At 47.4% G+C, this 22,230-nt stretch overlaps 10 protein-coding genes across 10 annotated transcripts; 4 read left to right on the forward strand and 6 right to left on the reverse strand.

Annotated features, from left to right (window-relative positions):
• Positions 1-870: 870 nt before the first annotated feature.
• Positions 871-2,592, reverse strand: LY89DRAFT_694323 (cytochrome P450; the record flags this gene model as incomplete). The annotated part of the gene is made up of 8 exons (XM_018216697.1): positions 871-1,125; positions 1,189-1,325; positions 1,362-1,407; positions 1,441-1,510; positions 1,568-1,985; positions 2,124-2,174; positions 2,234-2,312; positions 2,566-2,592. 8 exons carry the CDS (start codon positions 2,590-2,592, stop codon positions 871-873), a joined length of 1,083 nt encoding a protein of 360 aa, XP_018076207.1.
• A 341-nt stretch (positions 2,593-2,933) lies between these two features.
• LY89DRAFT_694338 (uncharacterized protein) lies at positions 2,934-4,229 on the forward strand (the record flags this gene model as incomplete). Its single annotated transcript, XM_018216698.1, has 7 exons — positions 2,934-2,992; positions 3,071-3,099; positions 3,146-3,300; positions 3,400-3,468; positions 3,563-3,630; positions 3,686-3,831; positions 3,916-4,229. The coding sequence occupies 7 exons, from the start codon at positions 2,934-2,936 to the stop codon at positions 4,227-4,229; spliced, it is 840 nt and encodes a 279-aa protein (XP_018076208.1).
• Positions 4,163-4,835, reverse strand: LY89DRAFT_681235 (uncharacterized protein). The gene is made up of 2 exons (XM_018214239.1): positions 4,297-4,835; positions 4,163-4,247 (listed from the first exon to the last, which is right to left on the reverse strand). Exon 1 carries the CDS (start codon positions 4,801-4,803, stop codon positions 4,315-4,317), a length of 489 nt encoding a protein of 162 aa, XP_018076209.1. The 5' UTR covers positions 4,804-4,835; the 3' UTR covers positions 4,163-4,247; positions 4,297-4,314.
• Positions 4,836-5,535: 700 nt separating this feature from the next.
• Positions 5,536-7,535, reverse strand: LY89DRAFT_704645 (amidase family protein; the record flags this gene model as incomplete). The annotated part of the gene is made up of 8 exons (XM_018217396.1): positions 5,536-5,717; positions 5,774-5,968; positions 6,021-6,140; positions 6,191-6,314; positions 6,362-6,757; positions 6,813-6,901; positions 7,190-7,235; positions 7,290-7,535. The coding sequence occupies 8 exons, from the start codon at positions 7,533-7,535 to the stop codon at positions 5,536-5,538; spliced, it is 1,398 nt and encodes a 465-aa protein (XP_018076210.1).
• Positions 7,536-7,887: 352 nt separating this feature from the next.
• On the reverse strand, positions 7,888-8,295 carry LY89DRAFT_768042 (uncharacterized protein; the record flags this gene model as incomplete). The annotated part of the gene is made up of 1 exon (XM_018221771.1): positions 7,888-8,295. The coding sequence occupies one exon, from the start codon at positions 8,293-8,295 to the stop codon at positions 7,888-7,890; it is 408 nt and encodes a 135-aa protein (XP_018076211.1).
• A 1,634-nt stretch (positions 8,296-9,929) lies between these two features.
• Positions 9,930-12,352, reverse strand: LY89DRAFT_714889 (MFS sugar transporter-like protein; the record flags this gene model as incomplete). Its single annotated transcript, XM_018218161.1, has 7 exons — positions 12,227-12,352; positions 11,977-12,165; positions 11,268-11,641; positions 10,920-11,216; positions 10,704-10,816; positions 10,280-10,590; positions 9,930-10,200 (listed from the first exon to the last, which is right to left on the reverse strand). Exons 2-7 carry the CDS (start codon positions 12,066-12,068, stop codon positions 9,930-9,932), a joined length of 1,458 nt encoding a protein of 485 aa, XP_018076212.1. The 5' UTR covers positions 12,069-12,165; positions 12,227-12,352.
• A 442-nt stretch (positions 12,353-12,794) lies between these two features.
• Positions 12,795-14,234, reverse strand: LY89DRAFT_637870 (Orotidine 5'-phosphate decarboxylase; the record flags this gene model as incomplete). Its single annotated transcript, XM_018211550.1, has 2 exons — positions 12,795-13,622; positions 13,737-14,234. The coding sequence occupies 2 exons, from the start codon at positions 14,232-14,234 to the stop codon at positions 13,068-13,070; spliced, it is 1,053 nt and encodes a 350-aa protein (XP_018076213.1). The 3' UTR covers positions 12,795-13,067.
• Positions 14,235-15,020: 786 nt separating this feature from the next.
• Positions 15,021-17,488, forward strand: LY89DRAFT_681237 (alkaline phosphatase-like protein). Its single transcript, XM_018214240.1, has one exon. It carries the CDS (start codon positions 15,293-15,295, stop codon positions 17,111-17,113), a length of 1,821 nt encoding a protein of 606 aa, XP_018076214.1. The 5' UTR covers positions 15,021-15,292; the 3' UTR covers positions 17,114-17,488.
• Positions 17,489-17,798: 310 nt separating this feature from the next.
• Positions 17,799-19,742, forward strand: LY89DRAFT_681238 (translation elongation factor Tu). Its single transcript, XM_018214241.1, has 3 exons — positions 17,799-18,044; positions 18,094-18,122; positions 18,174-19,742. The coding sequence occupies exons 1-3, from the start codon at positions 17,864-17,866 to the stop codon at positions 19,305-19,307; spliced, it is 1,344 nt and encodes a 447-aa protein (XP_018076215.1). The 5' UTR covers positions 17,799-17,863; the 3' UTR covers positions 19,308-19,742.
• Positions 19,743-20,142: 400 nt separating this feature from the next.
• On the forward strand, positions 20,143-21,589 carry LY89DRAFT_778229 (uncharacterized protein; the record flags this gene model as incomplete). Its single annotated transcript, XM_018222195.1, has 2 exons — positions 20,143-20,538; positions 20,601-21,589. 2 exons carry the CDS (start codon positions 20,143-20,145, stop codon positions 21,501-21,503), a joined length of 1,299 nt encoding a protein of 432 aa, XP_018076216.1. The 3' UTR covers positions 21,504-21,589.
• Positions 21,590-22,230: the final 641 nt, after the last annotated feature.

Raw genomic sequence — 22,230 nt, forward strand, 5'->3', positions numbered from 1 at the left:
AGTGACGGATCGACGCCACTGCACTGGGCCTCTAGGTACGGGCACGTCGAGGTCGTCAAGCTGTTGCTCGATAATAGCGTCGATGTTGCTATAGAGAATAGAAGTGGCTGGTCTGCCCTGCAAGTAGCAGCGCTTAATAGACATGAAGAAGTAGAACAACTCTTTATACTCTATAGAGCACCTGAGCCAGAAGACTTCTATGGGCTTCAAAAGCTGTTTTTATAAAGGGCTTTAAATTGTATTATATATATATATTATACCTTTGATAAAGAGAGGCTTGGAGTAGCTGGTGTTTATATACTTAAGATACTCAAATGCTAGTATACTTTTGTCCAGGGATAAATAATCGCACTCTTGAGGGCTTATACCTCTAGCACTTTCCACATACAGTATATCTAATCTATATGCTCTATTAGAGTGTCAATTAGTCACTCTGAGAGGTTCATCTAATATGTCGGTCATCTTTTCACATCTGGGGTAATTCATTTGATTATTGATTACAGATCGACATACTACGTGTAGGTCATCCTGTATCCCCCTTCGTCTCATAGACCTAACCTCTCTATAGATCATCAACAGTTGACACCCAGGTCTTTCCCATGACGTGTAGCCACATCAGTCACGTGATATTTGAAGGAGGAAGAGGAACCAGAAATGACAATGCAGAGACCTGTAAAGGGATTGAGGGTAGGCCCAAAAAGGTGAGGAACTTGAAGTCGAATCATAGAAATTCAACTTGACGCAAATCAATACCCTACATAAATCCACATAATCTGCTTCCATTGCTGAACATGCCCTTCTGTTGCATCACGCGAGGAAGTCACCTAGCGCGTGTACTTCTGCTGCCTATCACCAGATTCTAATTTGTGTCTAGCTCGCTATAGACTGACCAAGGTTCACCCTACAGCCATCAGCGCTCGATAGCACTAATGTGAGCCGCTGCTTTTCACTTCCCACGACTTCGTTCTTCTCCCCTACTGGCAGCTTAACTAATGGAAAGCTCTGCAACAGTCTTACGATAGTATATAAGACTTCCATAATCGCAAAGTCTTCCCCGAGACACGCTCTTGGACCGCCGTTAAATGGAAAATAAGCCCAGCCGATGTCCTTTAGCTCGTCAATCTCCTATCTCTTAGGTCGAAAGTCGTCTACATCGGGCCCGAAAAAATTCTTCTTCCGAGAGTTGACGTATTGCGACATTATAACGACTTTTCCACGTTTTACGAGGATGGGAGATTTTCTATTCGGTCTACTACTTGTTGGTAGGATTGTTATTCTCATAGCTGTCTTGTTGTTTAGGGGTACAAGTGGGTAGAGACGGAGGCCTACATAGTGATGTTAACATATAAATGCCAAATTACGAAAAATTTTCATACTCTCTTTAATAATAAAAGCAAGATACCACATCTTTTTGATTTAAGCCCGGCTCGGATGCTCTACTTTCCCCAGGACTGAGACGATTTCGGTCCGAACTCGATCCATGACTTCAGAGTGACGGACTAAAAAGCGCCTACGAAAAGGTTAGAGGCGGCAGAGAAGAGGCATTGAAAAAGTCTCCAATACATACACTATCCAGGACAGGCAGCAGGCTGTCGTGTCTCGTCCCGCTAGCAGGACATTGAGGAGCTGGTCGCGAAGCTCAGCAGTAGTACCGCACTTCTGCGCTAGTTTATCAATAAAGCCATATAATTCACCTGCTTCACTACTCTGCAGATTTCTCTCATGGATATAGTCCTCAACAAATCGGTGAGTCGTAGAGCATACTCGCCGAAAACTTAAAAAAGCATACAGAAAATAGAAAAATGCAATTCGAAAACGCTTTACCAAACTTTCTTGTGCTGTAATAAAACTCTCAACAAAAGCCCTATTACTATCTTCATTGCCGTTATCAATTCTCAAACTATAAACCAATTTACCAAGTAGCATAGCCATTGTCGTGTCTAGAGTGAGATTGAAAAAGAGGGGCTGTAAATCCACCACTCCTCCTTAAACGGGTAGACGTGCTATAAAATTATCGACATACTCGCGGAAATAATCCAGATTTTAATATAGTGCTCAAGCGAACTACTTTCGCAAAAGTTCGCGTGAATACTTCCAAGCAGCCCCATCTTGGGTAAAAATACCACTACCTAGGAAGGGGGCAAAAACTGCACGTCGATCTCCAAAGCCATAATCTATGCAAAAATGTTTAGTGTTTTTTGTGATAAATCATGTATAACATAAAATAAATCACCATCAAAATTTTCAAATAAAACCATCTTAACATTCTCGGGATGTAAAATATGAAACATTCGAAGCCCAAATAGCAAGAACTAGAATAAATTATTGCGCGGCTCGTAATTTTTAGCTATCGAACACAAAAAAACAAGAAAACAACCATCGGAGTCCGAATCCTAGAGTTCTTTCAAATGATCAAATCCCAAAAACCACTTATTAGAGAGTTGCGGCGGCGGGCGATAACTATAACAAGCACCAAGAGCCATATTTGCCTATAATACTTAGTAATCAGATCAATTCATTATAGCATTCAATGCGCTAGCAGCCCAACTTGGACTCTACTCACACGATAATCGATATACTTTCTCGCTGCATAATGAATAGTAGGTAAGGCTAGCACTAGAAAGACGATTGATGATGAGAAAGGAGTTGATAAAGCCAGTCGGATCGGCTTTCACGAAGCCACGTCATAAAAGTATGTTCCATGGTCGAGGACACAATCTCTGACTTTCGACTTATAAGGCCCAAGGAAAGGCCGCTCTTTATTTCCTCGACCCAAAACAACCACCAACGAGGCTGGCGAGGGGCTATAAATGTCATCTCGCGATGAGTTCTCTTAATCATCTCTTGCGACTGCCACCACAACCTACTTCCGTCAGAACTGTGTTCGGCCGCTGCATCATCTCTCTCAAGTCTCCGCCCCGAGGAATCAAGACATGTCGCAGGTCCATGGAATTCAGCAGTTATACCTTCCAGAAGGGGAGCCTACAATCGAGTAAGTCCACACACGACCTCCTCAGTTTAGGTGCATCGAAAAGTCCAAAACAGTATCTAAACTTGCGAATCAATCTAGCATTGTCGCAGTCCATGGCCTCAACGGAGGTGCCAAAATTACATGGAAATCCAATCACAACGTCTGCTGGCTGAGCGACCCAAACTTTCTGCCTAAAATATCTCACGACGGCTCGCATCTTGACGTGGGGTTATAATGCAAATGTTACGGATTTTTCAGGAACAACATCTTCAGATCGAATATTGCAGCACGCGCACACCCTAATAGCACAGCTATGGGCAGACAGAGAGGTGCGTATTGCGTATTCTCTGTCCTCGATGGACACGAACCTGATACCTTAATGTTTTGAGGCTCGATTAGTCAGGGAATGTCTTGCTGATAATGAGTAGCTCGAGAATGCAGCAGAAAGACCGATTATCTTTCTTTGCCACTCATTGGGTGGTATCATAGTGAAGAGAGTATGTTTGTATACACCCTGTTTCGAAGGGTAGCTTCCCTCTTGATTCAATTTCTAGTCAGGGATTTCGTCTAACCACGCGCGTTTGTTAATAGGCCCTAGCATATTCCCATAGTCGTACAGCTCACAATATCGCACATCTTCATTCTATCTACACTTGCACGTTCGCAATCTTTTTTTTTTTTCGGCACTCCACACAACGGCTCCAAGATGGCCAGCGTCGCTGGCAGCCTCTTCAAACTTACCGCCCCGATCCCCAAGAAAATACTTCGCAGTAATTCTAGCCTAGTGCATGCGCTCGAACCGGAATCTGAGATCCTACAAAATATCACCGATCAATTTGCTCCGCTCATGTCTAAGTTTCGTGTGTACTTCTTTTGGGAACAAGAAAAAACAGATATAAAATACACCAAGGATTATATTATTCCCAAGGCAGCTCCTATTTAAGACAACACTAAGAGATCAGGTATCGCTGCCGATCACAGGGGAATGTGCAAGTTTGAGGACAGCACGTGTCAGGGCTTTCGAACGGTGGTTTCCGCTCTGCGGAGGTACAGTAAGGAAGCGCCCCAAGTTGTGAAGGCAAGGACAAAGAAAGCCTCAATCGATATGGACAGCCAAAGATGTGATGAGGCTGCAGAGCTTCTAAGAGCTGTTCAGTATTTCCCGATGGGTACCTTCCCCCTTTCCGCAATCTCCAGCTTCCGTCAAGATAAAGCCTTGCTTCTTCCGCTGTCATGTGTCGTCGAGCCCGCCGAATAGCTCCTTGCGAGGTATGATCTGAGTGTCTTAGTAAACTTGTACAAGACAGCTGCACATTGCCGCATACCAATGTGACATGCCTCCGCTAGCGCATCGGGTCGTTGCGGAGTCCCCATATCAATATCATTCGAGATATTTTTGTCTTGATGACTGGATCGAAACTGCTGGCGGATTCAGCAGATAAAAACACTTGTAAGGCAAGGCAATACACGCGGTAGTCATAACACAAGACCAAAGTGGCACTGAGACGCCTTTTCACTATTTCCGTCATATGGCTTATGTATTCTTGCTTTTGTGAACCTTTGACATCTAGATGCGAGATGTCTTTTGGCACTGTGATCATCTCGAAGCCGTGCTTATCAATTGAAAGTTCGTGTTCTTGTCCACGGAGATTGTAGAAGGGAACTTGACCACGTTTTTCGAACTGCATATTAGTACGGCAGCTTTCGTGGTCTGCAGATATGATGCCAGAGATATGATAGGGCTTGACTTCGTCATATTCGGATAGATCTCTCAGAAAATTGAGATTTACACGAGATTGCGTAGCTGACGGGAAGTTCGCGCGTAGAGACATGATTGTGAGTCCAACAGTGATAAGTTGAGTGGATGTCGGTGATCGAAAGGTTGGATAACCCGACCAGAACTTTTATCACTGAACTCCAAGCTGCTTCAGCAATAGAAATTTAGCGATCTCTCCGCCAGGACGCTAAAATTCACTGCAGCACGTAGAAGGACCTCTCCGGCGGAAACACAAGGATGAATGCATTCCGTCCGGCAAGAATCTCAAAAGTCCGGTATGTGGTTTCTTCGTATTGATCCCCTGCCCTCCCTAGACACCTTTAAATCTTCGAGAAACGAGTACAAAATATCATAGAGGGTCTGATATAGTTTCGCAAAAATATGCACCTTGTATTTGGTTGGCTTTTACGACAGATGCGCGAATTAACGGCCACTTTATCTCTTTGCCAGAGAGGTCATACAATGATGAATCAGGAACCAGGAAGAACGACATGTTAATATCCGGAACTAGCAAACAAAGTCTACAATATATTTCCTACCAATGACACGAACACAAATGTAGAAATTGATGCACACAGTTCAGCGGGTAAAATATTCATTCTATTTTGCCAATGACCAGTTATTTCAATCAAGGCCACCGCTTTAACAACTTCAGTGCTAATATTAAGCGTTGGGTGATTTTGTTCAGATGCGCGTGCGAATGCTTCCCGAAAATCTAGCAGGCCATACTTCGATTCAGTTCGTAAGTTCTATCTTGCCTCCTCCATAATAAGCGAAGAAAGAAATTTCAAACAAGAAGGGGGTTTATGGTCTTCAAGTCAGGTGGCTGACGCTTCGGGAAGTTGGCCTCCCAAGCACTTTGCACCCGAACCAAAAGAGCTTCCTGGTGTGCTTTGGCAAACACTTGTAAGCCGAAAGGTCTACCATTGAAATCCGAGTATCCTAGGGGTAGCGAAGCAACAGGGTAACCTGAAAAAGCGGATTCGTTAGATAGTGAGGACATAGACGAGCTCGGGATCACTCACCAGCACCTCCAACGAGATTGAACAGAGGACCATCTCCTGGACCTATTATGACATCAACGCCATTCTCCTCAAGAGCTTTGTCGATACCACTCGGGCCGCAAGCTTTGCGCGCATACTGCAATATCTTGTGATATTGATCGTCTGTCATGTTGTAGTTTAAGGCTCTGAGGAGGCCTGCTTGGTTGTAATTTGCGCCTTAACGGATTCATGAGACTTTTTCGTCATACTCAGTATCCAGAAGACTCACCTGCTGATAGCTCTTCCTCGGCATGCTCTTCGTTGAATTTGACGAGGTCTTCAAGGGTACAAATCTTGCAGTCATCAATACCAGCGAGATATTCCTCTAAAAGTGGTTTGAATTTGTGATCTGACCAATTGTTAATGAAGACCTTTCAATTAATACTGGGAGTGCCTTACGAAAAGCATTCCAAATATCCATGTCGCCCCCAGCAGTTGCCTCTTCCAAGGATACTATTTTGACAGTTTTCACAACTTCCGCTAAGGACGTGAGTTGTTTGTAGGCTGAACGCCAGTCTCGTAGCTAATGTCTTTGTGAGCCCCGAGCAGTTTAGTGGCTCTGTATCTTACCATCTGATCCGTTACGTCCTTCTCATACTTCACGATCTCGTGGGGAAACAACCACGTCTCTGGTTCCACCCAACCGACTCTGATGCCATCCCATGAGCCAGTGACAGCACTCTTGTATCCACCTTCAGGTATAGTAGTCTTGCTGGGATCGACAAGGATATCAAGAAGATTAGCAAGGTCCAGAACCGATTTCGTCATTGGACCTGCCGAATCTGCTTCAAAGGAGATTGGGATAATGCCGTCTTGCGGAATCAGTTTGACAGTCGGTTTGATGGTATACAAAGCTGATCTGTCGGCGGGCATGATGAGGGAGCCAGTGGTCTCTGTGCCAATCGAGATGGGGCAAAACCCTGCTGCAACCGCAACAGCGGAGCCTGAAGAGGAGCCACCAGGATTCTACAGAGGAGTTAGACAAGCGGCAGAAATTTCCTTGCGTCAGGGCTATTTTTACGCTGTGTCCCCCGCCCGTGTCATCATCGCGAAAACCCCCTCGAACATACGCAGATTGTGTTTGACCACCCACCGCAGACCAGCCAGAGTCTGCAAGATCGGACCTTGATGAAAAATCAGCGACTTTGCTTCACGTCCTCAGCAAGATGGACGAACTTGTACCAAGCCCATTCCTGCCAAATGTCAGTCAGGAGGCCATTGAAGAACTTATCATGTATCGGCACTTACCGAAAGATTCGCCTTGCCTAGAAGAATGGCACCAGCTGCAATAAGCTGCAGCAAAGTCAGAACAGATTCGCTTTGCGGTAACAGCCAAACGTACACGTTCAATGATTTCGGCATTCCTCCTTGGCTTCGAGCCCACCAATGCGAGACTACCACATGTGGTCGGGACACCTAGTTCTGGAATCGTAGCGATGTTGTCCTAGTCTTGTAAGATTTGATATTCTGCATAGAAAATGAGAGCGTGGATCGACACCTTCACGAGAAATGGAATGCCGTGAAGTGGTCCACGGACAGTACCAGAGGCACGCTCGTTGTCGAGTTCGGCAGCGGCCTTCTCAAGCAACTTTTCTGGCACGGTTGCAATGACTGCCTTGAGAGATCCATTATGGCGAGCTATTTGGTCCAAATAGATCTTCACCAAATGCTGACTGGTGATGGAATTGTCCGTCAACTTGGCCTGGAGCTCCGCCGCCGTTGCAGTCAGGGGATTGATAGCCATGAGAGGTGTCGAGAGTGTAGATTGCTGACCAAAGGGAGGAAGCTGGGCCTGAGTAGACATGCAGGCTCGGAGGCGTAAGGCATGAAGAAAGAATCGTGGGAAACACATGTATATCTCAGTTCACGCGCGACAGTTGATGTGCGAGCCAAACAGAAAACAAGTGGGCTATGCTACGGGCGGAAGTTACGACATAAAGGTCGCACCTACTGACTATTCACTTTTTGGAGTATTGACTATCGAAAAATTTGCCCAAGTACTTGAATTTTCTATGAACGCGCTGCAAAATCCTATGTACATTTTCAATAGCTTTGCATGATGCATGCTTACCGCCATGATTTTCAACGCTACAACGCTAATAACATAACTTGCCTAAAAGAGAAGTTGAATTTACTTCCATGGCAAAGATATCTCGGATGCCCGCTAGATTCGGGAGTAGCACGAGAGTGACATCCTCGTAACAGAGTGTTTTCAGAGCTTCAATATGTTCTTCTGGGCTCGTAGGGTCATCATCGACGTCCATCTCGTCCGCGTCCAATTCATCCATTTCATCCAAACTGTCATCCAAGATTGGGGAGGTGCTTTTCTTGACCTTGATATTCCTTTCAACATATACCAGCGCACCAGGACGAGAAGCGGTATAAGCACACACAAGAATCAGAAGTGCAAGCTGCAAGCGCTGTCGACCATCGGGGAATATTGAGACGTCCAAGATCCAGTGGTGGTGGAGAGCAATATAAACATCATCTACGTTTATGACCATTTTTCTCACGCATAGAGAGGTCAAGACCATATGTTGTAGTCAGAAATCCGTTGATATACTTATCACCAAAGTTATTAGCATTTTCATAGCACACAGGAGACATCGAGGAGCATGTACATCATTGACGTCTTCCGTAATCTTGGCATGCAAACTTTGGCCGACGCGTTTTCGCCTCAGCATACGAAATTGCCTAAAGTATTGGTGCACACTGCTTTGCTTTCGTATTTTTGGATAATTATCTAATATCTACTTTAAGAAAGTCATGATATTTTCTTTTGCAGCACGTCGTAGGAACTGCAATCGATCTTCTCCAAGAAATACACAATGTCTATCACTTCTAGTTAGCAATTTAAAGAAAATTTTAAAGGCAGTTATAAATGCTCACTCTGTCCATTTTCTCTTAAGTCCATTGATATTGTTTCTGGTGGAGGGGGCATGCTTCTTCTTCACTATCCCTTTCTCAATCAGATCTTGGCGATGCTGGCGGTAGTGCTCCGGGCCAAACTTGGTGCTCAAAGGCCTCGCAACTCCCATGCTGTTGCTTTCACCGGGCAACAGAGGAGGAAGTGTGTAGCGGTAATCAATGGTTAAGCAAAGGAATTGACAACAAGATGATGAAGAATGGCAACAGTACAGCTAGGGCATTTTGGAGGTCCAGAGTCGATATAAAGTTGGAAGATCTGGACGAAAAGCGGGGGGGAAAAAGAAGAGTAAGTATCTTGAGGATAGGAAGTCCAGATCACGTGGAATGTATCGACAATAGGAAATGATGCCGCCGCTGCTGGCTGAGCGGAATGAACCAGCCATGATTATAACGGCTGATATGGTGAGATCTTTGGATGAAATAAGACAGCGCTTTTTAGAGGGTCCTGCAAGAAATCATGGGGGAGATCATCTATTATTCACCAAGTGGATTCTGAGGCGGGAGAGCTTCGGTAGTAAACGAAGCGAGCGCACTTGCGCCCTTTTGTGGATCCTTAGGTTGGGACAATCGTCGCATAAAACAGCGACCAAACTCGCTGAATTCGGCGACCATCGCCCTTGAACATAGCGTTTATGTGTAATGTCCTTTAATTATAGGATAAGTAAGAGGATTATATCTATGCTCTAATAAGTGTTTGCCTCCTTTTTTTGGGGAGCATAAAAGAGACTTTAGAATGTCCCTTGATCGAGGGACATTGACGACTTCGTGCACAATTTTTTATTACAATGTCCGTTGATCGTGGGGCAAGTATGAGAATCACATCGATGTTTTAATACGTTACTTTTTGAAAGCATAGAAGAGACTTGAAAATGTCCCTTAATCATGGGGCATTTACGACTTGATGCTCAAGTTTTAATTACAATATCTGTTGGTTATGGGAGAAGCAGGTGGATCATATTAACATTTTAACAGCTTGGTTTTGATGATTACAGAAGAGAGTTGAGAATGTCTTTTGATCGAGGGACATTGATGATATCGTGCTAGGCTTTTGATTTACAATGTCCGTGGATCATGGGACAAGGGATAGCGTCGATATTCTGCCAGGCTTTTTCTTAAGAAAGCATAAGATATACCCAAGAATGTCCCTTTCTTAAAGGACATTACCCACACCCTTCAACCACTACATCACCATACCCACCTCTCCTTCGCCTTATTCAACCCTCTCATCACCCGCCTTCCCACCCACCAACACCCCAAAATCACCATGACTAATCTCCTCCAAACTCAACCCCCTCGTCTCCCTTAAGAACGCCCAACTCCCCACCGCAATCACCGCATCAAACAGCCCCCACAGCAAAAACGTGCCCCACCCCAGATTAGAAATCATGTACGGCGTTGTGAGGGAGAAGACGAAATTAAAGAGCCATTGGGAGGCTACTCCGGTCGCTATCCCTATCTCTCTGATTCGTGTGGGGAAGATCCTGATTTCCTCGTTAGTTAAGCGAAGGGGGGAAGAGAAGGGGAGGGAAAGGGGAGGGAAAGAGAAGGGAAGAGACGGACTCAGAAACATAAGGCCACGGCAGCGGTCCCCAACTGAGATTATACGCAATCACAAACATATAAATCAAGGCAACAGTCGCAATGCCGCTACTTGTGACCTCCCCACCCTCTCTACCAGCAGGCTTCGCTTTGACGACCGCCGCAGTGGTGATCTGACACGCAGCCATGAAAGCCGCGCCTGCTATCAGCACTTTTCGGCGCCCGATGCGGTCGGAGAGGAAGAGGACGAAGAAGAGGCAGGCGGCGACTTTGATGGCGCCGAAGATGGCGGTTAGGAGGAGGTTTTTGGAGGCGGAGCCGTTGACGAGGAGCTGGGAGGGGCGTTAGTGGATTTATTTTGGACAATAAGGGGTCTTGGGAGTAAGCGAGCAGAGCTTATGGGACAAGTAAAAAAAGGGGTTTTAGCTGAAAAGAAGTCACTTACCTTGAAGTACTGGGGGCCGAAGTAAGCGAATGCTGTTGCGCCTGTTGCTTGTTGGGCTGTGAATACTGCAGCGGCGGTTGCTAGACGAGTAATGTTTGATCGCTCGAGTAGTTCTGAATAGCGAGTTAGTACTTTGGTACCATAGAAGAAACTGGGATGTGATTGTCCAGAAGTTTGCCGGACATCAAAAATGATTAAGAAAACCGGGAGCGGTACCAGCAGGACGTAGACCTTCAGTCTCTCGCGCCTCAATTTCGACGCCCATACGGATCTCCTCCATCTCATCCACAGTAGCTTGACTTTCGTCCGCACGGATCCATACCAAGCTCTCCCACGCTTCATCGTGATGTCCCTTCTTGGTAAGCCAGCGCGTACTTTCTTTCAGCGTGAACATGCCGATACCGAGCAAGCCAGCAGGCACGAGCTGGAGAGCGATGGGGATTTGCCATTGTTGGGCTGTGGCGGGGAGACGTTTGAGGACCGCGTAGTCGACCCAGTATGAGGTGAAGATGCCTGTGTTCGTTGTTAGAAAGAGAGACAGACAACGCAAAAGGGTAAAAGTACCAAAAGTGTAGAATAACTGGAAGAAACTGCCGATTCGTCCTCGTAGTTCTTTAGGTGCCATTTCACTACTGAACATGGGTACGACTACACTTGCGCTACCGAGTCCTATACCTGCCACTACGCGGCCGACGTAGAATGCGGCCATGGAGTGGGTGTTGATTGTTTCAATGATGGCTCCGATGCAGAAGATGGCGGAGGATAGCATGAGTGTCTTCTTTCTGCCGAGATAGTCGGCGATGGGCCAGATGATGAGACATGCTAGGAAGGCGCCTGCTTGTTGGAGGCCGACTGCGAGGGAGTTGACGCGGGTTTGGTGGGCTTTGGAGTATTGGAAGTCTTTGACGAAGGAGCTGAGGGTTAGGACTCCGCCTAGGTAGGGATGTTAGAGAAAGATGTATAGTCTTAATACCGTGAAGATTGGAACATAAGAGAGTACTACTCCAGAACTTGTCAGATAATATAGGTGGGCATAAGTCGGACAAGCAGGTTCTTCGAGAAAGCAGTGAACTCGCATCGTTCTTGCACCCCTTTATCCCTCAGACCCACATCACACTTGGGACTTAACCCATTTATATTGTCTCACAAACTCTGGAACAATAGTATCTTATTTCCCAATTCTTACAGTAGGGTAGAGGTCCTACCAACGCTGTGACAAGAATCAGCCTCATGTTCGAGAAGGAAAGCATCGGAGCGGGGTAGAGAAGCTTACATTCCGCTGTCATATCCAAACAAGAATCCTCCCATACAAACCACGCATCCCAGCCAGTACGCCCTCAGCTTTCCCAACGTCGAGTTCCTCATCTCGGTACCGTACTCCGAATGAAGATGTACACTTTCAAGACATGGCCGGCACCCAGCATGACTTAAGTATGAAGTATCATTACCGCTACGCCCTCACCTATGGTACATTAGCGTTCGACTGAATCCCTCAGTTGACCAAATCTGGAAAGTTGACGGACAGACATGGCGTGCTCCCAGCTCCGATATTTCTCATCTTTTAGCTGCATATTTGGATGGGACACGGCAAGGAAGGAGTAGCTTTGACGAATTAAAAGGGGGGTGTAAGACAAGGATGAGGGACAGAATACAGGCCTTTGCATCTAAGCGTGTTCTCGAAAGCGGAGAAATGCATCCGTGAGAGCTTCACGGCCGGATGAGCGACGAATGCGGGTCTGATAATGCGGGGTGAGCCAGATATGAGAGGTGATTGGAAGCGAAGCGAACGTACCGTCCACGGGAACCCCCCTTGATCATACGTTACCTAGCTTGCCAGAAGTACCTAGGTATGGAAGCATGCTGCTTCACAGTGCAAAGATAGAATTTGTTCAAAGATTCAAAGTCCATCAGTAATTGAGTACTTTATAGCGGCATAAGTTCTCTCCTCTTCAAGTTAAAATATATGGAAGTATGCTACTTCAATTTGAAGGAGTGCACAAACAGACTTTATAAAAGGATTCAAAGTCCGTTAGTAATTGAGTACTTTACAGCGGTATAAGTTCTTTCCTCTTGAAGTTAAAGTAATATAATCCAATAGCAAGCAATTAACATATAATCAAGGGTTTACACTATAATATTTCAAGGGGAGCAAGGATGAAATGTGCTCTGTTGTGTAAGAAGTAAAAGTAATAATACACGGCTCATGAACCTCGAGCCATCTGTTCCTTTAAAGAAATTTATAATCCGCCATGAAGCAAGTGAAGCCCGTTCCCTTCCAGGGTATCTACGCCAGTTTTTGCTTTCGTCCAACATGATGCTGCCCATAAGTACCAACTCCAGACCCGCTGTATCCTACAGGGTATCTCAAGCTATCCGTTCCTCGTATGCCTCCCATCCTTTCTGTCGATATCGTTCTGCTTCTATAATAGGATCCGCTGCCTTGATGATTCCTCTTCCAACAATAATGATGTCGGCGCCCATCTGTCCAATGAGCTTTTGTGGTGTATTGTACTGCTGTCCCTTTCCATCTCCCTTGACTTCTGCGTCCTCGTCTTCCGCCGGCGGAAGTTGGCAACCAGGTGTCATGCACAGGAATTGATCGTCTTCTTGTCTGTTCAGACTTTCCTGAGCAATAAATCCCATCACAAAATCACTGTTCTCCCTCGCACTCTCCACACAAGCATCCGTATACTCCTTATTCATAAAGTTCCCCTTACTGCTCATCTGCGCCAGAATAAGCAATCCCCTCTCCAACGGCGCCTCCTCAATCCCCCTCAAGACCTCCTCTCCAAAATCCTCGCCTCCACTCCTCGGTGAGTTCGCCGGCTCGAAATGCTGTGACACCGTCGTGATGGACACGATACTCGCTTTCCGCCCATCTCTCTCCCTTTGTCTATCAGCGCTCAACCCCACATTCAACTCATCCAACGGCATCGGCGTCCCACACTCATCTCCATCCAAATCCTCCTCCCCTTCCCCATCACTATCCACGCTCTCCGCCCTCGGCGTCCCAACCGAGATGTCGGTCTTCACCTCATACCTCTTCCTCTCCCTCCACTTCCTGCCCGCCTCCGCCAGGGCATCCACGGCTGCCTTGCCGGGCACCATATTCACATTCGTGATGTTCGCCCACTCGACGATCCGGGCCGTGCCCTCGGTATACTGCAGCTGCACCGTGTTCCCGATATCGCCAAACTTGCGGTCCTCGAAGATCAGGAAGCCGTGGCGGCGCGCGATGCGGGCGAGGCGCGCGGCGGTGCCGGTCGAGGGGTTGTAGTCCCAGTTGCTGATGAGGTCGTAGTGGGTTTTCAGCACGACGATGGCGGGGCCGAGCGAGTTGGCCAGGGAGAGCAGTTGGTTGGCGGTCGAGACGTCGGCGGAGAGGCAGAGGTTGGAGGATTTGAGCGTCATGAGGCGGAGGAGGTAGGAGGTTAGTGGGTGTGTTGCTTTCTCTGCGCGGAGGGCGTAGGATTGTCTGGCGGTGACATGATGGGTGTTGGAGGAGGTGGGGTGCTCGTTGTTCGGAGACATTGTCTCGTTGGGGTGTGTCGAGGTGAATTCGCAGATCGTAGACGAGACTCAGTCTTGCAGTAGACGAGGAGGGAAGAAGGACTTCTTAAAGCGAAGGGAAGGGATGTGGTGGGTGAAGTCGGTCGCCAGTTTATTTATTTTTGCTGGCTTTGCTTTCTTTCGTTCGGCGGGCGACGCGAAAACGAGAAAAATGTCGATCAGACTGGGCCGGGCCTACGCCGCCCCACATGCAGCAGCCAGCAGCCAGCAGCCAGCAGCACTGCACTGCACTGCACTCACGCACTCACGCACTCCATCCAAGAACTAATTTTAAGCCTTTACTCGCACATTGCAGGGGCGGCGGAACCAGTGTGATGGTTCTTCTGGGTTGCATCCCGGAAATTAAATTGCGGCTGTATCAGCACTGTCACATTGTGTCACAATCAGGTCATTGGGATGGGAAGGGAAGGGAAAGAAGAAGAAATATCTATTTGAGTTGTTGGTCGAGTGTTATATATGGTTACCGTTGGGGTTGTCTGTCTGTTTGCTATGCCTGTGCGCTTTGCTGCCAGCCGTCCGTCCCGTCTGCACGCTCCGGCCGTCAAAGCCTTTCCGGTATCTGAGAAAGCCACCAACATCCGAGAATCAGGTCATGTCCATGTTCGCGGCCACGGTCCAGGGCTAGACCTAGACCTCGGTGGGAATACTTTGTACTACCATGAAAGCTGACAGGGCAGGTGCTCGGTTGACTTCCGATGTCAATATAAATAAATAAATAAATGTCCCGACATCCGAAAGAAAGCATGATGAAGAGGGAGTCCTCATCCTCGTCCTCGTCCTCGGTGCAGTGTTGCGCGTGTAAGGTGGGGTATACCGAAGTCGGTGGAGGGGTGAACGTTGCTCTCGTTCTAGTGATATGTGGGATCTAATACTCTGTATCTTATTTTCCTCCCAACTCCCTTCCCAATCTCTGCTCAATTAATTTCCATGATTATTGTATTCATGCTCTCCTGCTTGAACCCTCTTGGCAAACTATCAAGTACCTAATCGAGCATACCAGTCTTGAGTCCATCCCCATCATGTCCTCCAAACGTCCCAATTTCCTCATCATCGTGGCAGATGATCTTGGCTTCAGCGATCTCTCATGCTTCGGAGGCGAAATCCGCACTCCAAACATCGACAAGCTTGCCAAGAAAGGGATTCGCTTTACAGACTTCCACGCCGCAGCAGCATGTTCGCCCTCACGTGCCATGATCATGACCGGTACCGACCATCACATCGCTGGTCTGGGGAACTTGATCGAGTGGACAAACATTTCAGGCCAAAATGATCCGAATGGCACAATGTCTACTGCTCCTCAACGAGGCATGCCGGGCTATGAAGGATACCTGAATGAGCGTGTGGTGACACTTCCCGAGATGCTGCGAGATGCAGGTTATCTGACGCTGATGGCAGGGAAGTGGCATCTTGGTCTCACACCAGAAAGGAGCCCAAAAGCTCGTGGCTTCGAGCGAAGCTTCGCTCATCTGCCTGCTTGTAGCAATCATTATGCGTATGAGCCACAACTTGAAACTCCAGACAAGATCCCGGATTTCATGACGATGAGCTTTATTGCGTTGCACAGTGAGGATGGAGAGTATGTGAAGAAGCTCCCGGATGGCTGGTATTCGAGTGATGGTTATGGAGATAAGATGCTTAAGTATCTGAAAGAGAGGAACGAGAGCAAGGATGAGAGACCGTTCTTTGGGTACTTTCCTTTTACAGCACCGCATTGGCCTTTACAAGCACCACCTGAGTATGTGGCGCATTACAAGGGGGTTTATGATGATGGACCAGATGCACTTCGACTGAAGCGATTGCAAAGACTCAAAGACCTTGGAATGGTAGACCAGGACGTGGAGCCTCATCCCGTAGTAGCGGAAGAGGTCAAAGAATGGTCAGATTTCACACCAGAAGAGAAAGCAAAGTCTTGCCGCGCCATGGAAGTCTTCGCTGCGATGGTAGAATGCATTGACGCCAATGTAGGCAAAGTGATTGACTATCTCGAGGAAACAGGAGAACTCGACAACACATTCGTCTGCTTCATGTCAGACAACGGAGCCGAGGGCGCTGCCTACGAAGCCTACCCCATGGTCCAAGGAAGCATGATCCAGCACCTCCAGAAATACTACAACAACAGCCTCGACAACCTCGGCAACGGCGACTCATTCATCTGGTACGGCCCCAGATGGGCACAAGCAGCCACCGCCCCGAGCAGGTTATACAAAGCCTACACTACCGAAGGCGGCGTCCGGATTCCCTTCCTCGCCAAATTCCCCACCGAAACAACCCTCAAAGCAGGCACAGAAGACAGCATCACGCACGCCTTTGGAACAGTCATGGATCTCGCGCCCACGATCCTCGAGATGGCAGGCGTCAAACATCCAGCGCCCACCTACCAAGGCCGAGAAGTCGTCTCCATGCGCGGGAAAAGCATGCTGCCGTTCATCACCGGCGCCTCGTCTAGCATCCACGCCTACGATTTCATCAACGGCTGGGAAACCTGCGGTCGTGCCGCTGTGCGCTGCGGTGATTACAAGATCGTGTTCATACCCAAACCTAAAGGGCCGGAGAAATGGCAACTGTACAACCTAGCTAGAGATCCGGGCGAGATCCACGATCTAGCAGAGAAGGATCCGGGGAGGTTGGAGAAGATGATTAAGATGTGGGATCAGTATGTGTTGGAGACGGGGGTGATTCCTCTAGCGCCGGAGCTGGGGGAGTGGATGAGGGCGACGGAGGAGCAGATGCCGGAGAATGTGTGGATGGAGTATGAGTATTGGAAGGATGGGGCGAGGGAGACGCCCGAGGAGTTTATGAGGCAGCCGAAGAGGTTTCAGAGGGTTGTTAAGGCTATTTGAGGGGATTGGTTGAGTGTGGAATATTTGGAGTATGGCAAGTGAACAGAGCTTCAGAATTGCCTTGAGAGTCTTTGAATTATTGAAAAATTTGGACCAGCTCTCAATGTTAAAAAAATAAGTTTGGATGTAACATCACAGCTTGGTACTCTAGTGCAGGGCCATGGATCACTTGGTCGCTGAACAGAGCTTCAAAGTTGTCTCGAGCTCCTTAGGAGTTTTGGAAAGTCTTGGACCACCTTCTGAGAACAATGAAACGAGCTTTTGGGTTTGGTTGATGATGAAAATGAGAGTGGAGAAGGTTTAAAAATTTAAAAATGCCTTGTTCTTTTAACTATTGAGAAAACAATATGTTTGTAGACGACAGCTAAAGACTTGATAAATAAAGCGCTTTTCGTCAGTTGACAGCTTCGCAGCGCAGAAACATGGATGGCTGGCTCGCTGTGAAGAAAACTTGGAAGGTTTTCTCTAGAACAGCTCTTGGTAGTGTGCACTTGCATCTCCCAGTATCTCAAGGCGAACAATACCTCCTCGAAAGTAAGTCTCCGAGTCCAACTGAGCACCATACAAGACAAAACAGTGGAGGAGCTAGGAATGCACTCCGCCTCTCGAAAAGGGGAATCATCACGTGCTGACACCAAAAAATAATCCGCGCTAAGACCTCGTTCGACAATTTATTTTCCAAAGCATCATCAATTCCAATTCCACATCTCCTCTCCTTTCTCACTTTTCCCGTTTGTGTTTAATCCCAAAATGGTGTTTGCGCGCTCAGTAGTCCCTTTCCTGCGGACAGCACGGTCTGCTCTGCAACAAGGCAGTTCCGTCAGTCCCTTGCAGCACGCTCTGCGGAGACAGAATGGAGGTGCTTCGGTGCTGAATGCTGCTCGCGCATATGCTACTGTCTTTGAGCGGACGAAGCCGCATGTTAATATCGGTATGCTCTATCTGCGTGGTTCTCTCGGAGCTTTGACTAATGTTTAAAGGCACAATTGGTCATGTTGATCACGGCAAGGTATGGGCGACTCGAAAGGAGGCAAAGATTATGAACTGATGTATTCGGCAGACTACGTTGACAGCAGCTATCACGAAGAGACAGGCAGAGAAGGGAATGGCAAACTTCCTCGAATATGGCGCCATTGATAAAGCTCCGGAAGAGCGAAAGCGTGGTATCACCATTTCGACGGCACATATCGAGTACTCGACCGAAGCTAGACATTACTCTCACGTCGATTGTCCTGGTCACGCAGATTATATCAAGAACATGATTACGGGTGCTGCCAATATGGATGGAGCTGTTATCGTCGTTGCTGCTTCGGATGGACAGATGCCTCAGACGAGAGAACATCTTCTGCTTGCTCGTCAAGTTGGCGTGCAGAAAATTGTTGTCTTTGTTAACAAGGTTGATGCTCTCGAAGATCCTGAGATGTTGGAATTGGTCGAGATGGAGATGAGAGAATTGCTCAACACATACGGTTTCGAGGGTGACGAGACGCCAATCATTATGGGGTCTGCTCTCTGTGCCTTGGATGGACGGAGACCTGAGATTGGAGAGACCAAGATCGACGAGCTTCTCGAAGCTGTCGATACCTGGATCCCAACACCCCAACGTGATCTCGACAAGCCTTTCCTTATGTCCGTCGAAGACGTCTTCTCCATCCCCGGTCGTGGAACCGTCGCATCCGGACGTGTGGAGCGTGGTACCTTGAAGAGAGACCAAGAAGTTGAGCTCGTCGGAAAGGGAGACGTACCAATCAAGACCAAAGTCACTGACATCGAGACCTTCAAGAAATCCTGCGACGAATCCCGAGCAGGCGACAACTCCGGCCTTCTCCTCCGAGGCATCAAACGTGAAGATGTCAAGCGAGGAATGGTCATCGTGCAACCTGGAACTACAAAACCACACAAGGAGTTCCTGGTCTCGATGTACGTCCTTACCAAGGAAGAAGGTGGTCGCCACACCGGTTTCCACAACAATTACCGCCCGCAAATCTTCCTGAGAACAGCTGATGAGGCCGCGGCTCTGTTCTGGCCAGATGGAACCGAGGATGCGGATTCGAAGATGGTTATGCCGGGCGATAACGTCGAGATGAGATGTGTGATCCACAACCCAGTCGCTATCGAGAATGGACAACGATTCAATATCCGTGAGGGAGGAAGGACCGTTGCTACTGGACTCGTTACTCGTATCATCAAGTAAAACGACCAACACAAAAATGGAGGATAATAGATAGATTTGTTGTACAACCTTGGATGTGTTTCATTGGGCGGGCATAAACATGGGTGGAGTTCCTCTGCGAGGCGATGTAAATTATGTCTTGTCTCTTGCTTGGGATCTGATCTCCTCTCTGCATTTTTTTTTTCTTCCTTCTTTCCAACTGTGTCTTCTTACATATGATGTAGGAATAGAGAAGGGCAGTGTAGGAAGGAATGATATGCTTGTACAAAGAAAGATATTTGTTGGTTTTATGTGAGGAGTTTGTTGCGCAAGTAAGTTCTTGTGAAAAGTTGCAAGGGCATCCATCTGAGTCGTTCTTATATTACCTCATCCTTCAAATCTCAGTCCTCTGGCGGTACACACTTAGCTCCCTTTTAATGTCTTGCAAGGTCTAGAACAATATATCACAATTTTCACAATATACGGTAATCCGTATTTTTCCCGGCTGTTTGTTCTCTCCACTATCCCCCCCTTTTTTATATATATAGAGAAGTTGTATAGTAGCGAGTCTTTGATCCATGCCAGCACATCTGATTCGTATCGACTGATACAAGGTCTTTCTAGTGAATTCCTCTCCCTCGTGACATTCGTAGCGTTGTTACAATACCTTAGTCTTGGGGCATTCTGGTTAGCTCACAGGCTTGTGGCGGCTCAGAGGGGCTGAGTTCAGCTGAAAAGCCATGCCTCTCGTCACGTCCCACTTGCCGTATCTTAGCAGAGCCTTGTCTCGATAGCGCATACCTTTTCATATCGTGTACTTATAAAAACTGTGGCAGTCTCGCCTGATAGTTTTGCGACGCGCGACGATTGAGAAATCATGAATTTCACTTTGGTGGTACCGAACGGGACGACAAATCATGGTAACCCACATTTGCTCTGCACACCTCCCAAATGGTACGACGTGGCACTTTTCTACTTTGCGAATTACTTTGCGCATGCCGCGACCGTCGTCTCATATCCTGGCCAAGGTACTCTAGAGACCGCTCTGGCAGTTGTGAAAGCCTTGTTGCTGCCTGGAACTGGAGTATTCCCAGCGGCGGAGACTACCCTTCGTCATCCAGCTTTGATCAGAGGTGACGCTCTTGCACAAGCAAATCGGGCTAGAGCACTGTGTATGGTGGTCAAGTCGAGGCCTAGACGACTGTGTTTTGTGAACAATCCGAGGAGAGGAATCGCGGCATTACGGCCGAACAATTTTCAACTTGAGCGTCTTGTAGGTTGAAAGAATGTGCCTTCTTCGGATATTGGCCCACCGCATCTGATAGGCTACCTGAGGACGCGAAACATCGGTGGTGGGAATGTAAATCTGCCGAAGGACGGGTTTCCATGGGTTCCACTATCCATGGAGAGTTCAAATTACCTCGTGGGTATGATTTGAATTATGTCCCTTTAACTGCTTCACTGGAATTTGCCAAACCCGGCGAGGTCCTGGTGGACCCCGGAACGACGACTGAAAGCATGACCGGACCGATGTTTTTGGACTACTCACCTAGACTTGAATCGACCTACAATTTTCCAAAGCTCTTTGTCAGTCTCGCTCAAGCGACTTGGGCATGTGTCACTTTGTATCGAGCTCGAGGAGATCAAATCGAACGATATGGCTATGCAGCATTTGGACTGACCGTTGCTCCCTACGCATGCATGTCGATAATCAATATTGTGGCAAATCTACTTGCACCAGACTATCCATCGATATTCCTCGTCCGAACCCCCTCCATGGACGAGGCTGAAGCTAAAGGCGGCTACTGCAGTGGAGAACTTCACGTCAAGATCAATCCTGAAAGCGCTGTAATGCATGATGAATATACATACAGTGCAGCTGAGAGCGGGATTCTTGGAGTTCTTCTTTCCCTGACACCGCTTGCCATCATTGGAGGACTTTCACACTTCCGGAATCAAAAAAGTACGAGTATTCAGCGAGGTTTCACGATGTCCTGGGTGGTCTTTGGCATTTTTACAGCAGTAAATTCAGCCTCGGTGTATTCGTCAGTTGACTATGATTGGTCCGGACAACGACTTTTGGGCAACGGAAGATTTTCAAGTTTAGGGTATGCTTATAAATCAAGCTTAGTTCTTAGGAACATATACTTCATGGCAGTTTGGGGGGTAGCGTCCATTGGTGGTATGGTTGTCGTGGGAAAGATGATCGCCGAATATGGTATTTGTACATGGATTTGATAACGCAACGTTGGACATAACATATTCAATCTCTTACAAGTTATACACCGTTATTGAGGGAATTTGAGAGAAAGATTTACATGTTTGGGAAGGCCATGGACGAGGGATATGTCATGTACATACGTACCGTGTATAGAAGCGCCACCGACACAGCTAATGCTCTTGTATCAGTATGCCCAAAAACTCGACTTTCCACGAGAGCACAAGTAACACTCTCGTCATATGATATGTCTCCGGGAGCGACGTTTCCACAGCTGGCAACCAACGGCTGAAGCAAACGGCAAAGATCTCCTTAAGGTCAGTCACCGAGCAAAAGGTAGAATCGAGTCTCCATTTTACCATGAAGTTGCAGCTTGCGGAGACGTCACTAAGTCCCGAAAGATAGCGAGGAAAGAGACACCTTGATCAAATCCTCTCAATATGAGGCATGAGCTTGAGGGGCATAATGCGGTAGCGAGTGAGGGAGCACAGAAGGGAAAGTACACTGTTGAAGATACGGTCCAGCCACCGGTTCTGACTCTCGACGGTCTTGGGAATGCTGGATCTGTTCCAGCTCAATTTGAGGTGAAGTTGTTGACAGTGACTGATATGGGAGGTACAGATAAAGAGCTTGATGAATGAGAGCTGGGTAAGCTCGGTTACAAGAGCGAAATCAAAAGGTTATCTAAAAATCCAGCAGGTTGAAGAAGAGAAAAGCGGCTGCAAAGGAGGATTAAGGATGCGGAAA

This window comes from Mollisia scopiformis (assembly GCF_001500285.1).
Source record: "Mollisia scopiformis unplaced genomic scaffold LY89scaffold_4, whole genome shotgun sequence".
Lineage (NCBI taxonomy): Eukaryota > Fungi > Ascomycota > Leotiomycetes > Helotiales > Mollisiaceae > Mollisia > Mollisia scopiformis.